At 40.1% G+C, this 19159-nt stretch overlaps 1 protein-coding gene across 2 annotated transcripts in view; it reads left to right on the top strand.

Moving 5' to 3' along the window:
• Positions 1 to 19159, top strand: part of ldlrap1b (low density lipoprotein receptor adaptor protein 1b) — a 55012-nt gene that overhangs the window by 16734 nt on the left and 19119 nt on the right. The window contains exons 1-3 of one of the 2 annotated variants that reach the window (XM_048613040.1): positions 7020 to 7205; positions 12578 to 12720; positions 13750 to 13862. In XM_048613040.1, coding sequence (XP_048468997.1) covers positions 12625 to 12720; positions 13750 to 13862 — 209 coding nt within the window. In that variant the 5' untranslated portion in view covers positions 7020 to 7205; positions 12578 to 12624. Of the gene's footprint in view, positions 1 to 7019; positions 7206 to 12577; positions 12721 to 13749; positions 13863 to 19159 lie in introns of those variants that run through there. The other variant, XM_048613039.1, reaches the window with a different exon arrangement.

Here is a 19159-nt window from a genome sequence, read left to right as displayed (position 1 = left end):
TTATTGCGTGGACGGGGTGTGAGGGATGAGGTGCGGGAGATGTGGGAGACACGGTTGAGGGCGTTCTCGACGGTTCTGCACAGTTTTTAATCAAAAATATGGATTCCTCTGGTTCCTGATAGCAGCTTGTATGCTTAAAAGTAATGAATTGACAGTTGGCAGGTTTTATATATTAGAAAAAAGTTCTGGGGTGTGAATCACACAAATTTCCCTTAGAATGGCTTTCATATCTTCGGTGCTTGCATTTTCACTGGAACTCTATTACGTCATTTCTCTGTTCTCTCAATCGCCTATTAATATTAGTCTTTCTGTTTAATTCCTGCCTTACATTGTATTAATTGGTTTCAACTGATATTTGCGATCACGCATTCCAAACGTAGCAATCTTTTTTTTTGCAGGGAAGAGAATTTTTAGCCCTGCCCTTTTAGTTTCTGTGGTTCCATGTTGCAGTTTCACTGATTAGTAGAAATCTTTAAGTACTTTTATGAAGCTGTAGCAGCACTTCTTCTATTAAGTTATAAATTAGCCATTTCAATTTGTGGTGGTTTAAAGAGCTGACGAGCCTTGTGGACTACAGCATAAGAAGGGAGAAAATTTGTCTCTTCACTCTTCTAGGAGAATGGATTGCTTGTTACAAATTTTTTTGAAAATGTTAATAGGGTCAGGACAGCAACATATGCACAAAATTTATGTTCCTTTTATCATATGTTTTTGAAGGTTTGAATAACATTCAGATAATGAAAATTATTTCGCTTGAATAGTTGTGCTTCTATTGTGGAGTAAAGGAAAATCTGTTAGGTGCAACTAATCTGACACTTGGGTGCAGGGGGTAGCATCCCTGCTTCTGATCCAGGAGCTGTGGCTTTGAGTCCCACCTGAGGAGTTGACAACCAGAGAATTCATGATACAGCCAGATAGATTATCAACCTGCATATCCTTCCAATAGATGGTAATGGCAGGTGATAAGAGCAGGAGAGACTTCTGGCTTGCCATGTGATTGGGAAAGCTCTAGACTGGAGCCTCTACCATCACTATATAAAGCTCGAGACTACAGTAGGCATGTAAAAGTGCACATTGCCACAGCAACTTGGACTTCAAGTTTATGTTTTATTCGTTCAATCACAAGTCTTGAATTTATTGTCCACACCTGACTGCCCAGAGTAAAGTTAACCACATTGCTGTGGGTCAGGAATCGCCGGTAAGTCAGGGAAGGATGGCAGATTTTCTTCCCTTGAAAGAAGGATATTAGTGAACTAGTTTTGTATTCCAGATTTTTTTGAATTCTAATTTCATCATACGATGGGACTTGAACCCATTAAATATGGAGTAGATTACTAGCTTGGTGACATTACTGCTATGCCACCACCTCTGCTATGACAACCCACCAATAAAAGGCTACATTAAACCAGGTCACAAAGGTCTACCTGTGATAATTTTACAGTTGGAGACCTAGAGATATGAATGTACCAGCACTATCAAAATATTAATGAATATATTAGGGGAGGCAATGGCCTAGTGGTATTATCGTTGGACTGTTAATCCAGAGACCCAGATAATGTTCTGGGGACCCGGGTTCGAATCCCGCAATGGCAGGTGGTGGAATTTGAATTCAATAAAATATCTGGAATTGAGAATCAAATGATGACCGTGAATACATTGTCAATTGTCAGAAAAACCCATCTGGTTCACTAATGTCCTTTAGGGAAGGAAACTGCCCTCCTTACCTATATGTGACTTCAGACCTACAGTAATGTGGTTGACTCTTAACTGCCCTCTGGGCAATTAGGGATGGGCAATAAATGCTGCCTCGCCAGCGATGCCCTGTTCCTGTGAATGAATTAAAAAAAAAACCTTCAATATATTAAAGGATAGACCTGAGTAAGTTTTAGTATCTAACTCCTTTTAACATAAGAATTTGACATTGTTCGTGATTTGCCCACTCTCTGTCTCTCTCAATTTTCTACACAAATATTGTTTCAATGGAAGAACCTTGTGCAGATAATTCAAAGAGGGTAAGTCTTTACCACAAAGTAATTTAAAGATTATACTTTAACATGAATGCAGAAAAATAACTCATTTTAAGCCCAAAGTGAAATGCACTTCCTTTGACAGTCCTTTAAATTAGGTAAATGTATTTTAAAAATTACAAAAGAACTTAGAGCATACAGTGATGAAATACTCACACTAAGCACAGTACTGGGGAAAGAGGGAGCTGTCCCAGTGCAATGGGCTCTACTTGAATCATGTTGACATCAGAGTCCTGGTAAATCGCATAACTTGGGCTGTGGATAGCACTTTAAACTAAATAGTGGGGTGGGAGTCAGTTGCATGGAAAATTTTATGGAGAAAGTGAAGTGGGAGTAGAGCTCAGCAGAGGTTATTTAAGTTTCCATACTCTGTCCTATTACTGGAACGAGTCAGGAATCTAACTTCAGGCACAGTCAATTAGGAGGCAACTGTGAAAAAGGGGCAATCAATGCAGGACTGAGGGTGTTGTACATAAATACGAAACAAGGTAAATTAACTTGTAGTAGAATTGAAATTGGCGAGTACAATGTTGTGGCTGCAAGGTGATCAAGGCTAGGAACTAAATATCTAGAGATACACATCCTATTGATAGAACAGGCAGAGGGGTGGGTAGAGGGGGGTTGGTAAAGTTGTCCTGTTAGTCCGAAATGAAATTAAAGCAATAGCAAGAAGTGATATGGAGTTGGAAGGTTTAGAACTTGTGTGGGTAGAATTGAGGAACAGAAGGTTTTGAAGGTACATCAATCACCCAGAACAGATGGACTACACCCCAGGGTTCTGAAGGCAATAGCTAAGGAGATTGTGGAGGCATTGGTGGTGATCTTTCAGGAATCACTGGAGTTAAGGAGGGTCCCAGAGGACTGGAAAATGCCTAATGTAACAACCATTTTAAGAAGGGAGGGAGGCAGAAGACAGGAGGTTGGTTAGCCTGATCTCGGTCGTTGGTAAGATTTTAGAGTTCATTTTAAGGTTGAAATTGCAGAGTACTTGCAAGTGCATGGTAAAATAGGGCTGAGTCAGAATGGCTTTGTAAAGCAGAGGTCATGCCTGACAAATCTGTTAGAATTAATTGAGGAACTAATGGGCAAGTTAAACCAAAGAGAGCCATCAGACATGATCTATTTGGATTTCCAGAAAGCTTTTGACAAGGTGCCACACAGGAGGCCGCTAAATAAGATAAGAGCCCATGGTGTTAGGGGAAGGTACTGGCATGGAGAGAGGATTGGCTGACTGGCAGAATGCAGAAAGTTGGGATAAAGGTCTTTTTCAGGATAGCAGCCAGAGACTGGTGGAGGGGTCAGTGTTGAGACCACAACTATTCATGTTATGCTTGAACAATCTGGATGATGGAACTGAGGGCATTGTTGCTGAGTTTGCAGATGACACAAAGATAGGTGGAGGGAGTGTTAAGGAAGCTGCAGAAGGACTCTGGTCAGACAAGGAGGGTGGGGAAAAGAAGTGACGTGGAATACCATGTGGAAAAGTGTGACGTTATGCACTTTGGTAGAAAAATAGAGGCATAGACTATTTTCTAAATGTGGAAAGGCTTTGGAAATCTGAAGCACAAAGGGACTTGAATCCTAGTTCAGGATTCTCTTAAGGTTAACATGCAGCTACAGTTAGCTGTTAGGAAGGCAAATGCAATATTAGCATTAATTTAAAAAGGGCTAGAATACAAAGGCAGAGATGTACTGCTGAGTCTGTACAGGGTTCTGGTCAGACCACGTTTGGAACATTGTGAGCAGTTTTGGGCCCCATATCAAAGGAAGGATGTGCTGGTGTTGGAGGGGGTCCAAAGGAGGTTTACAGGAATTAAGGACTTATCAGATGAGGAGTGGTTGTGGACTCTGGGTCTGTAATCGACGGAGTTTAGAAGGATGAGGGAGGATCTGAATGAAACTTGCAGGATACTGAGTGGCCTGGATAGAGTGGACGTGGAGAAGATATTTCCACTAATAGGAGAGACTAGGACCTGAGAGCACACCTCCGAGTGAAGGGACAACCCTTTAAAATTGAGATGACGGAAGAGTTTCTCCAGCCCTAGGGTGGTGAATCTGTGGGAGTCATTGCCGCAGAGGGCAGTGGAGGCAAAGTCATTGTGTGTATTTAAAACGGATAGAGAGGTCCTTGATCCGTAAGAGGATCAAGGATTATGGGAAGAAGGCTGGAGAATGGTGGAGCAGACTCTTTGCCAAATGCCCTAATTCTTCTCCTATATCTTGTGGTCTAAAGCACAAAAACAGAAAAATTTAAACTGTACAAAATGATCAGAGGTATAGATAGAGTGGACAGCCAGAGACTTTCTCCTAGGGTGGAGAAAGGTTCTTTACTCAGAGAGTGGTAGGGGCGTGGAATGCATTGCCGGAGAGGGTAGTGGAGTCGGCCTCACCAGGGGCATTTAAGTGGCTATTAGACAGGCATATGGATGATAGTATAAGGTAGGGGTGGAGGTTAGATAGATCTTGAGGTTTCGGATAAAAGTTCAGCACAACATTGTGGGCTGAAGGGCCTGTACTGTGCTGTACAGTTCTATGTTCTAGAACCATAATGATTGGCATGGTAATGTATTGATTATCTTGGGTTGAGATGTTATTATTTATAATGAACAGCAGAAGTGGCAGATGCAGTGCCTACAGCTAGTTTTTTCTTCGAGAGATGTTTATTTATAGAGTTGATCTAAAGCTCAAATACTACCTGTATGCCAGATAGTACACGTTAATCCTTAAAAAAAAAGTAGCTACTCCGTTCGAAATAATTTTGGTAGGCTGCATTCAAATTAAAGCTCATGTTTGCTGTTAGTCAGCATTATTAAATTGTGATGGTCTTTGAGGGCTGTAATATTGTGAACTTTGGTATTTTCATGAATGCTAAACTGTCTTTCATTTGATGGCAACTTAGTTGAATTTTGTTTTTGACTTTCTTTGTTCACATCGTTATTAAGAAATATCATGCTTATCCCTAATCTTTTCCTACTTCTTGACTGGTTTTCAATCTATGCAGAAAACTGCCTCCAATTCTGTAAAATTTTATTTTTACTTTCTTTGATACTCCAATCTTTGTCCTATCACGACCACAATTACAGAATGGAATATTAAGTAAACTTGAACAATTTTACACATTTTAAGAAACGTATTCACCATACACACAGTAATAGACAATGATTATATACAGTGGTCCTTTGAGTTAACATATAATCTTACGCTAATGGGTGTGTTACATGGAATCCAGTGCATAAAAGAAAAATTTGTGTTTAATTGATTCAGATTTTCTTCTGGCAAGTGTTTTACTTGGAGATTGCTTTCCTCTGTTAGAAGTTTTAAAGGCTGTGCAATTATTTCAGGTAACATGATGGATGAGGGCTTTTTTTTGGCTGTGTGGTTTAAATTTAAATGTGTTAGCTTGGGTATGCTTTTAAATTAGAGTCTATATTAAGGTTTTAAGTTCTAGTGATTTTAAAATCTTGTCTGCAGTAAATTACCTCTTGTAGATATTTCGTCTGCATGAAAATCCCCAAAACTGAGGTTAGAGATTAAAGTAACTATAGTTCTTTTTTAGTCAGGAAGTGATAATTCTACACTGTCCCTGATTCTGGAATCTGAATGTCTAGGCTGGGGTTATGTCATGATGAACTTTCATGACTGGTCATTTTTAGTTTGCAATATTCGTTAAGTCAATTTTTCACATCAGTCCATCTAGATTCTTAGAAAAACTCTTTTTCTCACAAGACAGAAGTGAAGGTCTGAATGATTAAATGTAGATCAAATATACAAATCAAGCAATCAATTCCTGAGCTGCTGCAATCATGGTCAATAACTAAAGAAAGAAGTAGTATTTTGCGTTGTAAGAATAAAACACTTCTATGACATCTGTGTAATTGACCTCATTGTGAACCAGTTTTTAATCTCTTAAAAAAACGTTTATTATTCCCATGAATTGTATCATGTTATCAGATGGAAACTGTCCATTTTGGCCCTCCAAATCTACACTTGCAATCTTTTCTCTTAATTTGCCACTTGCTCTAATTCCATATTCCTGTGCAATCATCACAGCCATTTTTAATCTGCATTTTTCCAGCAATTATTTAATTCTTTTAACAAACATTTGCACGCTCTGTTTCAAGGATCATTTCCTGCAACTTAGTTCAAATTGTAATTTAACATTTTAAAATTATTTTTGTGATTACCTTTTTAAAGTTCTGATCTCATCTTCCTTGTGGAAAAGATCAACTTACAAATCTGTGTGTGTGTGTCCGTCCCAAAAAAAAGTTTCTTGACCTGAATTGTCATAGAATACTTAAATACCCACAGATTAGGGGAGTTTAGAGCCTGTAGTTTCCATGGCACATGATTTGTGCTGTGCGGACTTTTCATGTCCGTTTTCCTATTAATCCAGCTGTTTATACGTTTACAATGTAGAGCTACTGCTGTAAGTCGTTCTGGCAGTGAAACAAAAGACTGGAAGATCTAGTAGGAAGAGGGCCAAACTTTCTTCCCCTCCATCCAATGCTTCTATTACCAATCATCAAACTACATTAATAATTGCCTGACCTCATAATGACATTACCACCACATCCCCACCCATTTGTAAAGTGTAGGAAAATGGGAAGAGAAACCAATGAGTTTTATTTTCTACAACTCGTAACCACAATTAATCCTCTGTTCACTTTTTTCTGTGGTAAAGCACAATTGAGCCTCTGATCTTAATTGACAGAATCTGATTTGGATGTGAAATCTGCCTTGAAACCTTGATGAAAATTGTCAAATGTCATTTTAAAAGCCAACTATGTTTTATACCTTTTAAAACTTCCAAAAAAATTCACTGTCTTCTTTAAACCACTGGGTAAAAGCTTTGAGATAGTAGGAACCGCCAATGCTGGAGTCTGAGATAACAAGGTGTAGAGTTGGATGAACACAGCAGGCCAAGCAGCATCAGAGGAGCAGGAAAGCTGACGTTTCGGGTCTGGACCCTTCTTAAAAGCTTTACCTGGATATGGTGTAACTTTTTAATTTTGCTACGTTTTGAGACTCCAGACTAACAACTTCCTGCCATGATTTGCTTTGGGACTCTTACTCATGCTTGTCATTTTCGCTCACTATTTCTGCAAGTTCATACAGTGGAAACAGCAGACAATATTTCTCTCATTGAGAATGGATGCCATTCTAACTCAATCTGACTTGGTAAAACTGTACCCAATTTATTGGGTATAATTTAATAGTTCCGACATGAGAGTTTGGAAGTGAGAAAGGGCATAATTGAGCAAGAGGGTGCTGGGTGGGGAATCTGCAAAACTGCTAAATCCGAGTTGGGAAAGATCACGGATGGTGGCATGTTAGTGGGTGTTTTTAAGTGGACAATTAATGGCCAAATAGGGTGGCATTTTGATGCCATCAGTATTGAATGAAGTGGTCGGAAGAGGAATCTCCATGGAAGAATCCCAAAAAGCAAATCATTCTGGGGTTTGCTTGGGACTTCTAGTGAAGCATCCTTTTTTTAATTGTTAGGTACTTGAGACATGATTGAGGAACCTGATATTGAAAAGGGAGGGTCTGTGACAGCTTCCCCCAACCCCTTCCAACCCTTGACTCTGACATGCACACTCCCACAAGCCCCTTTCACCCTGGCTTACCTTTATGGCTATGGATCCCTTCATTGATCCTGGGCCTGTGGTGGGTGCACTAAGGCAGTTGTTACTGTTTCTGTGGACGCTGTCCATAAAGGAGACAACCCCCAAGGTACTTCATGTAGGATAAGGCCCAACAGTGGCAACTTAACACCTTCCCCCAGTGGATAAAACACAAGACTCTCTGGCTTGATAACTTACGGATGGGGCCCTCATTGCCTGGATGTTGGCACATTCATGTTGAGATTCAGAATTTCATTGACTCCAATTGAATGTTGTAAATTTAGCAAGAAAGAGTCTCTAAATTTTTCAATTTGAGATTAATCGGAAGCCTGATTTTATAGGTCTTTTGATGCTGTAATGGGTATTGTACATCCCACACCGAGTTACTTTATCCAAACTTTCTCCTTTTTTTTCCATTAAACCTATCTCTGCCAATTGATTCCAATGTCAAAGCCAGATGTTAGGTAATCTTTGATTAATATACACCTTCCTTGAACTAGAATACAGTGGATGCTAGAAATCTGAAAAAATAAAAATCAAAATGCTGGAATTACTCTTGGGTTATGACAGTATTTGTGGAAAGATTAAAAACTCAGACTAGAAACAAAAACGTTAACCTTTTCATTAGAACTGGAAAGAGTTAGAGATTTTAAGCAAGACTAGGGTGGGAGAAGGACAAAAAGGAAGATCTGTGATGGTGATTGAATGATAGGTGAGTTACTGTTTCAGGGCCAAAGGGAATGGAGATGGGACAAGAAAAGAGACAAAGCATGTGTTTTTCAGGTATGTTGCTGAATGAAAGGAAGAAAGAAACAAATGGGACAATGATTATGGTCTGAGAATGCTCAGCCCAGAAGGCTGTAAAACATTTGATTGAAAGCCTCCCTGGAGCTATGCAGTAGGTTGTCTTGTTATCTAGTTAGGTGTGGCAGGAATGCCTGACTGGATCCAGGGAACAGGTGATGGTTTTAAGGGAAAATCAGATGAGCATTTGACGGAGTGTAGATATTTGTAACCAACCTGTGTTCCGTGAGAACCCATCAGTTGATTGGATGTGTATGTATAGGGAAAAGAAGTAATCAGTGTAGTTAGACACTGGAGTGAGAGTAGAAGTAAAGTACTTATGAGAAAAGCCTATGCTTGAATTCTGTCTAACCAGCATTTAACCTTCTGGTTTTTATTTGGCTGAGGACAGAAATGTCAGTGTGAGATCTAGGATGAGAATTAAATTGACAGGCCACCAGAAACTTGGGGTCATACTTTTGGACTGATTGGAAATTTCCACAAAGCAGCCACTAATGTGTTTGGTCTCCCCAGTGTAGAAGAAACTACGTTGTGAACAGTGAATGTAATAGACTAGATAGAGATGTATGTGTAATTTTCAGATTCACCTGGAAAGAATGTTTGCGGCCTCAAACAGTGAGACAGACTGGGCAAAAGGACATCTGAGGACATTGTATCGGAGTTTGGATGGAAAGGGACTGTGGGGGAAGGGATGAAGTATGAAGAGTGGACCATAGTGCCTTCAGAATGCTGAAAGGGAAAGGGAAGCTGTGATTTGTTGTGATGCCACATTTGGGGTGATTTGAAATAGTGATAAATGATCATTTGAATATGGAGATTAGTGGGGTGGAAGGGGAGGGAAAGGGAAACCCCATCATGGTTTTGTTTGGGAAGCGAAGAGGTAAGAGCAGAAGTGTGTCAATGTGGCGGACACAGTTCAATGCCCTGTTAACATCTGGCGATGGGGTGGGGAGAATCCTCAGTTGAGCACTGACTTGTTTTATGTAGATTCTGTCAGCTGTCAGATCCTATGTTCGAACAGAAGAACCTGTTTCTTCTACTAAATGAAGTAAACAGGTGCCAGTTTCCTTGCAGGGACGGCATTTCTATAGTTAAAATACGATTCAAATATTTTAATGCCACTTAATTCAAGATACGTTGCCTTCTGCATCAGTAAAGAAAGGAAAGTATAGGCTCTAGACTTCCTTTACACTATCACTTATTCTAAAATTATTGTAATTTCATGCACCGGCTAAATTTTCTACACTCCAGCTTCAAAATTAATGCATGTAAATGTGCACTACTCCTCTGCACAGATGTTCAAATGTGCAGTGATTTATAAAACCCGTCCTAAGTCCAATGCTAGTTAGCAGCAATGGTTGAGAGCCCATTCCTGTCTGGTTAAATTAACATCTTCATTATTCTATATGCTGGCTTGAATCTTGTGTTTCAGTAAATTAGATTGCAAGTTTGCCTGTTTTGTAAGGCTAACAGGCTCACTTAAAAATTGCTAAGTCAAATAGACATGGCAACTGCTGTACAATTTACAACGGAGTATAACATGTTTTCACTGAGAATATGTTCAGTTGTTGCAGTATCTTTGTATAACCATCTGCATCCGAGGAATAGAGGTTACAGAATGCAGACTCGGCCTCTTGTCCGAAATTCTCAATCTGATATGGCTGGGACCCCTCCAGGAATATTGCTATTTGCAATGCTCCACCATTTGCTGTGGTAAAAATAAGGCAGCATTTCCTTGCATGTGACCCAAGTGAGGAGGACAAAAGAGAAAGTAATATTCTTCCAAAAAGAAATCGGATTTACAATGTACAAATCCAATTTTCATTCCAAATAGGCTTTTATAAGCATGATTTAAAATCTTAAGAGTCCAAACCAATGGCAGGATCAATTTAGTTTCTGCTAGTTTTACAATGGGACTATTTTGGCCTTTAGTGGGGTCGGGTGGGGTTTGAGAGAAGATGAAAAGTTACAGTTTTAGGTACATGTTGGCAGAAATAAATCTTCACATCAGAATATCTCTCCACTGAAGGCTAAAATCATTAGTGAACAAAGAATGAATTCAGTCAGAATTGGCTGGTGTTGGGCTTGAAACACCCACTGAAAGACAATATTCCACAATCTCATTTTAAGGAGTGTTCCTCCAACTTGTGAAATGTGAATGAACACTTGCATGTTTTGAAACTTTAACATTCAAGTGTTACTTTTTTGGTTGCAATTATCATATAAGGGGCAAGTGTGCCCAATGTGTTATTGAGGCCCAGTGCATATTACAAAATGATTGTCATAGTCATAGTGTCCCTATCTCTGAGCCAGGAGGCCTGTGTTCAAAACCCACCTGTTCCAGAGCTGTAAAATAACATTTCTCAACAGGTCAATCAGAAAATATCTACGTCACAAGAAGTGATGTACGTGTCACACAGTTTTTCTGTTGCCTTGTGTCAAGATGAAGCTGCAGTAAAATTTATTCTTCCTTCACTCAGCAGACTCTTAATTTTGCACCAAAACACCAATAATGCCATATCAATTATATAGCAAACGGCAGAACCATTAATAGCATTAACATACAGAGGGAAATAGGCATACAGGTTTACAATTCCCTGAAAGTGGCAACACAAGTGGATAAGGTAGTCTGGAAGGCATGTGGCATGCTTGCCTTCATTGGTCAGGGGTACTGAGTAAAGAAATTGGCAAGTCACATTGCAGCTGTACAGAACTTTACTTAGGCCACATTTGGAATATTGTTCTGGTTGCCACATTATCAGAAGGATGTGGAAGCTTTGGAAAGGTTACAGAAACGATTTACCAGGATGTTTGCTGGTTTAGAAGGTATTAGCTATGAGGAAAAATTGGAAAAACTTGGTTTGTTTTCATTTGAAAGTTGAAGGATGAAGGGCAACCTGATAAATTTGTGAACTTCTGTGACACATGTGTCAGGAGTCTTTTCTCTCCACTGTAGAGATGTCATTTACTAGGAGACATGCATTTAAGGTAAAAGGGGGTAGGTTCAAAGGAAATTTGAGGGGCAGTTTTGTTTTTTGTTTTTGTTTACACAGCGTGGTAAGTGCCTGGAATGCGTTACTAGATGAGGTGTGGAGGCAAACGCAATATCAATGTTTAAGAGGCATCTTGACAGATACACGAATAGGCAGTGAATAGAGGGAGATAGCAAGAACTGCAGATGCTGGAGTCAGAGTCAATACAGTGTGGAGCTGGAAGAACACAGCAGGCCAGGCAGCATCAGAGGAGCAGGAAAGTTGACATTTTGGGGTTTACACCCTTCATAAGGACTCATTATTTCATCAGCCCTGATCAAGGGTGTAAACCCAAAACGTTGACTTTCCTGCTCCTCTGATGCTGCCTGACCTGCTGTGTTCTTCCAGCTCCACTCGGTAGCGAATAAAGGGATGTGGACTGCATTGAGGCAAAAGGTTAAGTTTAGAAAGGTATATGTGTCAGTGCAGTCATGGTGGTCAGTAACATGTTCACACATTGCACCCAGAAATGGGTCCAATTTGAGAAAATTTGTTCCTTCTCATGTTTGCACTCAAATTAGTTTGCACATTGCACAGTTTCTATTGATTTTTTTTTTTTTTTTTTGTTCCCCATTTTAGCAATCAGGTGCTGTTTTGTAGGAAAGTTCCTTTTTATGTATAAGAGTTAACTTGTTGCAGTTTGAGCTTGAGAATGAGTTTGGGACTAGCACAAGAAATGTGCATTTTTTAATCAATGTCTATTCACCTCACGAGTAATCTAGTTTCAAATCACTGAAGACCTTTTTAAGTTGTACGTGGACATATTTCCTTGCTACAGTAGTTAGTTTCATGATGATAAATTAAAATTGACATACTTTAAAAAATGTCTATTTTGCCCAAGGGAACTAAGTTCATTTTAAAAGTCTCGTTCTGGAAAGTTTTTGGATTTAAAATTCCCAACCAGTTATGCTGGGTTGGCTCAATTTTAAAATGGAAATACCAGCTCAGTGAGGTGGAAACTACTGCTGTTACTGAATGAAGATATCTCTTAAATTTCTTTACTGGTTGAAAACAATATGGTCCTTCTTGTTCATGTATTGATCCTGCATATCTTTTTTTTTAATGCACGGTTTTCATCCTTTTCTTCAAGAGTTACCAGAAAACTGGACAGATACAAGAGAATCACTACAGGAAGGAATGATATTTAATCTCAAGTATTTGGGTATGACGCTAGTGGAACAACCAAAGGGGGAAGATATGTCGTCTGCTGCTGTTCGAAGGATTGTTGCTATGGTAATAGTCAACTTTTGTCTGCATTTTTAAATAGTTGGTTTCGGATGCAATTGGAATACTGAAAGCAATGGTTGCAGCTTTGTCAGATTTTGATTGCTCGGCCACATCTCTGTGAATTGATGTTGGCTGAACACATCCTCCTCAAGGCACTAAAACAGGACACGTTTCAATATTGAAGTTGTTCATAGATGCAGCTGCTGTTTATATGGGCAATGGTAACTGAATTACTGGCGTAAACAACAAAATGATTCCGGTCCTGTGAACCTAATGGCCTTAAAGCACACCAAATAACACCACATTGGAGGTGTGGGTGCAGCATGATAAGTTGACATCGTCTATTTCCCATGAAAAGTGTTAAAATAAAATTGTTCTAATGAAATTATTAAGAACGAGCCTAATTTGCACATTTTAAAATAGGGACTGAATTATGACTGACAGCCCTGGTCATGTACTGTAGTATACCCTGCTGACCTGATTTACCTTGGGACCACATTCGGCCTTCACTCCACTTCTCCATGTGTGCAATAATATGGGAGATCCAAAGCTGAGTTGGTTTTTGAATTTTAAAACTATTTACATTTTGTGGAAGTGGTCTGCTGCTGGTGGTTTTGACTTCCTGTTTCTCGGTCTTGTAACTCCTCTGCCAGCAGTGTTACCAGTCACTGTAGAATGCACAACTATATTTGTTGTATTTTGCTTTTTGTGGTGATTTAATTCAAAGCTTGGGTTTTATTATTATTTTATGATGATTGAAATTCGCATTTTATAATGGGCATCAAACATGTGTACCAATAGCTGGTGGCAGTCAATGTACTAAGCATTTCTTGGTTTAGTGGAGACTGTCTATAAAGAAACATTTGCAGTTTTAATAAAGTCAGTACCTGAGAAATGCCATTTTACCAACTGAATTGGAATGCTACTGCATGTTCCCTTAGTTGGCTATCTCTGAGAGAATTAATTTATTGTCTGTAAGTAGCCAGTCTTTGGCATTGCAACTAAATTTTAATGACTTTTTATTTTTCTGTGCAGGCCAAAGCAAGTGGGAAAAAATTTCAGAAAGTCTCACTGACTGTGTCGCCGAGAGGAATCATACTGCATGATGGAACAAATAATGAACTAATAGAGAATGTCTCCATTTACAGGTATATAGCACTGCCACGCTGACTTTATTATTTAGGCACAAATGGTAACTGTACACTAGTGCAGGATAGGAAGGCTAATGTTCAACCCTCATTACCATCTGAGATTTTTTTCTTTAAAATACGAATGCTGGTGAAATTCGACGTTACTGTGAACTGCTGAAAAGAGCATAACCACTGTTTTGTGTGTGGACCCTCCTTCACAACTAGTGCCAACTTAAAGGTGTTCTGTATAAAGCATAGCTTACAGAGGCAGTAACTTCATGTATTAATCTTGACCAAACATTATAGCTCTTATCCTTGATATTCAGAACAGGAAAATAATGATGGTGTGAAGATTTGGAAGATTAAATAAAAAATGCTGCACCGCATATATAGACTATTAAAGTCAAGGATTCAAGAGTAAACTTTTAGCCAAAAAGTAGGGGATCAACTTTTACACAAGTAATGTTTGATGGGTTGAAATTCTTCACTATTGCGGAATTGCAAGATTAGGGAATGTTTCCATCCATGCTGTCCCCATAAGTTTCTATTCACAGCTTCTTTTTCAATCTTTGACACAAATAAAGCAATAATACTTTCTGCACTTTCATCCAAGTCATTTTATGTCAATTGTAGAAACTTGAGGGCCTAACACTGATACCTGTAGCACATAACTGGTTAGTCTTGCCAACGAGAAAATGTCCTTGGATCACTGTTTGTTTAATTTAACCCACTGTGTTTGACGGGACCCTTGGTCATGCAAGACCCATTCCCCCCCACTCCTGTCCTTATCACTTCTCCTTCTCAGAATAAAGATAGGGATTTTCACCACTAACGCCACCACCACTCCCCCCCCCCCCCCCCCCCCCCCCCCCCAATCTGCCTTCCGGAGGGACTACTCTTTCTCCGTGACTCCCTTGTCTGCTCTACACTCCCCACCACCCCCGGTGCTTTTCCCTGCAACCGCAGGAAGGGCTACACCCACCCCTATACCTCCTCACCCCCATCCCAGGCCCCAAGAAGATCTTTCGCATCAAACAGATGTTCATCTGCTAATGTGGTATACTGTATCCACTGTTCCTGATGTGGCCTCCTCTACATTGGGGAAACCAAGCGGCGGCTTGCAGACCGATTTGTGGAACACGTATGCTCGGTTCGCGACAAACGACTGCACCTCCCAGTCGTGAACCATTTCAACTCTCCCTCCCACTCCTTGGATGACATGCCCATCCTGGGCCTCCTCCAGTGCTACGGTGATGCCACCCGAAGGTTGCAGGAACAGCACCTCATATTTCGTTTCGGAACTCTGCAGCCCAATGGTATCAATGTGGACTTCACAAGCTTCAAAATCTCCCCTCCCCCGACCACATCCCAAAACCAGCCCAGCTCGTCCCTGCCTCCCTAACCTGTCCGTCCTTCCTCCCACCTACCCACTCCTCCCACCTTAAGCCCCACCCCCACCACCTACCTACCTGCCTCCTTGACCTGTCCATCCTCCCTGGGCTGACCTATCCCCTCCCTACCTCCCCACCTACACTCACCTTTACTGGCTCCATCCCCGCCTCTTTGACCTGTCTGTCTCCTCTCCACCTATCTGCTCCTTTATCCATCTTCCATCTGCCTCCCCCTCTCTCTCTCTCTTTATTTCAGAATCCCCTTCCCCTCCCCCATTTCTGAAGAAGACTCCAGACCCGAAACGTCAGCTTTCCCGCTCCTTTGATACTGCTTGGCCTGCTGTGTTCATCCAGCTCTACACCTTGTTATCTCTATCATCTTTTGCTATTTATTTACCACCTCCAAGAGGACACCATCACCAAACACCTCTTTCCCTCCCCTCCATTGTCAATATTCTGCAGGGACTGTTCCTCTGTGGCACCATGGTCCATTGCATCATTCTTCAATGAGTCCACACACTTCATTCTCCCATGGTACCTTTCCTTAACCGTTCATCATTCATCTCCTACCTGCACACTGTTCATGGCCCCAAAAATACTGTTCAGGTGAAGCAGCATTTTATTTGTACTCTATTAAATGTATTCTACTGTATTCTCTGCTTGCAATGTGGTCTCCTTTTACATTGGCAAGACCAGTAGAGGCTGGGTGGCCTCTTTTGAGGAATTCCTCCAGTCTGTCTGTAGGAACAATCCTGACCTTCCAGTTGATTGCTATTCCAATAAGCTCCCTCACTCCCGTGCTATTGTTTCTGTCTTGGACCTGCTGCAATGTTCCAAAGAAGTACAAAGAACATTATTTCATTTTTCACTTTGGCACGTTACAGCCTCCAGGTCTCAATTTTGAATTCTACAAATTTAGAGCCTGACTTCATGGTGGCTGTCCTTCATTTTCTTTTTTCCTACATTATTCTTCTGCCGCCCGTGGCTTATCTTGTTTTTTTTTGTTCTCCGCTGAGAGGACCCAGTTTTCTCCCTGCCACACCTTGATTTACATCTGTTTTGCACCTCCAGTTCTCTTTCACCCCTTTAGTAACACCTTTGTCTTTTACATTGGGCCTGCACATCATCTGTTCCCCTGGCCCCTTTTTATGCCACTGTCTAATGTATAAAAACCACCATGCTTGAATTCCTTTTCAATTCTAAAGAAGTGTCATATCGAACGTGAAACATTAACTCTGTTTCTCTCTTCACAAATGCTGCCAGACCTACTGAGCTTCTCTAGCATTTTGAGTTTTTGTTTCAGATTTCCAGTATCCACTGTTGAATTTTGCTTTAAATGATGCACTTATGCCTGCTGTTTCCTGTTTGCTGGCCCACTTTCTATCCAAGTCAATATGCTACTTTGTATACCAGGATCTTTTAATTTTCACCAATAACTTTTGATGTGGTAAATTTTATCAAATGCTTTCTGGAATGCTCTTGTCAAAAGCATGTAAATTTCTCAAAGAACACTAACAAATTGCTTGAAAATGACTTCCCTTTCATAAAACCATGTTGACTCTGCCTAATTACCATGAAATTTTCAAAGTGCCCTACTTAAATTCCACAGTTTCCATGGTGGGTTTTGAACCCGTGTCCCAGAGTATTACTGGGTTGGGCTTCTTTCTTTCTAGGCCGGCCACATTAAGCCTATCGGGGGAAGCGGGTCATAAATGCTAAGTGTTTGGACTTTTGGCTAAACTGTGAGAGACCAATTTGTACACCAGACTGACCACTTCTAGAACACTTAAAGAATGCACTGCAGACAAAAGTAAGCAATATGGAAGAAGAGGAAACTTCTAATGGTTTTGCATGTTTTCTACTAACGCAATAAGTGTTTCCTGGTGTATGCTGTGAGCTCTGGGAATTCAGCATTGCTGACTCTAATGCACTGCCTGAATATTTTCCTCCACATTTTATGGGTGGTGTAGAGGTAGAGAAAACCGAGTTTCAATCAAAATGATACACGAGAGCTGCTGAACCTGAACACTGTTTAGCCTACCTGAAGGATGTAACCTGCCTCTCTCTATCATGCTTTCTAATAGCAAAGAAGTTTGGGATAATGTGTTATAGCTTCAAGTCCTCTTATTTTGTTCATGCAACTTCCATGGTCTCAAATAGTGGCTGCATGTTATCATTTTCATCGCAAACAACTTTTGTTGCTTTGTTGCAAAGCCTCTTCAGCCAGACTCCAAGTTAGCTGGAGATCAGCTTTTGCATGGTGGCAACTTAGCAGAATGGGTCTCTATTCACTGGGATGAAACATGCACACACATTCTAATAAAGTAAAAATATATTTTGAATGTTGCTTGAAAACAACACATTTTGTCAAAGCTTTTCATCATTCATTTATCAGGGCATTCACATGAATTACCAATCTAAGGGGGACCAACATGATCTACTGAAGAAGAGTGTGAATTGGTTGATGACTGGACTTTGGTAGAGTTGCTGCCATAGAGAATGCACAAAAATATAGCTTTTTATGTTTAGCAGTACTCAAATCCCGTGTTACCAAACAGCTATCGGAATATCTCTTTTTCAGGAGAGGTGGATTGCAATGACTCTTTATCTTGCTTCTGATATCGTGGCTGTAAATTCTGTACAAGGCTGTATTTCAGAGTTAAAACATTGAATAAAATTCAAGTGCCACACACACTTTTAAAACTACACCCTGCTATGCCAAGGAGTGGCAGGATGTGGGTTTATATTTGCAATGCTTTCCTCGAACAACATGTTATTTCAAAATCTTAGCTCTACTTTCATAAGCCAAGTTTTTATACTGGTATTTTAATTCTGATTCTGGGAGACTGATGTTGATGAGTGTTTCCTCTCACTTTTATGCTTTTTAAATGCCTTTTTTATAATGTTGGAATTTAATTCATTCATTTTAGTGATAACTGTCAGAGTCTCTGGGTTTTCTCCCTACACTCCCCTCCTGTAGGTCATAGACTCATTGAGTCACGCAGCATGGAAATAGACTCTTCAGTCCAACTTGTCCACGTTGACCAAATTTGGTCCATATCCCTCTAAACCTTTCCTATTCATGTCCGAAGTTCTGGAAAAACTGGATGTGTTTACCTCTGCCTCTGTATTCATATTCGCTCTGTATATTAATCCGTCTGAATAGGAGCTTCCTGAGTATTATGATGTAAGGTGGGTGATATAAATATCACCGCTTTTAGAGTTTGGATTTTAAAGTGGCATCTAGTCTTTTGCCTTTTGTATTGGGGAGGGGCGGGGGGCGGTGGTTAACAATTAATTTGTCAATTTTTTTTTTGGAGTCATGATTTTTTTCGAAATCAGCATGAGAGGGAGTCCTTAGATTTGTTAATGGGAATTTATTTACGTTGGGAGAATTTTACACAAGGTAGAAGAGCGTCAGCTTATTTTCAGTTAGAATCAAAAATTTGTTTGTTTTTCTAATCCTAGGATAAAAATCCTCAGCTTGGAAAGCTCTTTGTTTTGTTAACAGAATTACTGTTTGGAGTCGATGTTAGAAAACAGTTCCTCTGAAAAGAAGGCAATTCAGAACAGTTAGGAAATAGTCTCCGTATAATTATTGTAGTCTGTAAGTTCCAGACCAGAAGTGTTTTGGTTAGAACCCTCAAGGAGTTATTCAAAGATGTAAAAGTCTGAGTTTAGTTCAGTTGTGTGAATAACCAAGTAAGAGGCTATCAAACTCTCAAGTCTGGGTACTAAAGAATACAGTTAAGTTGAACCTACGGATGGGATAGAGAGGGGAATTCTCTGTTTGGTGTTTGGGTGTTATATGGTGATGGTGTTGGGATTGATGGGATTATATTTTTGCTGTGTTTTGGAATTTCAAGTTGTGCTCTATGTAAATAGATTAGTTTATTCTATTTTGTCTTTTCATTTGCATAATTG

Source organism: Rhincodon typus, chromosome 27, assembly GCF_021869965.1.
Source record: "Rhincodon typus isolate 14 chromosome 27, sRhiTyp1.1, whole genome shotgun sequence".
NCBI lineage: Eukaryota > Metazoa > Chordata > Chondrichthyes > Orectolobiformes > Rhincodontidae > Rhincodon > Rhincodon typus.
Note: the sequence above shows the minus strand (reverse complement) of the source record. Positions and strands in the feature narration are given on the sequence as shown.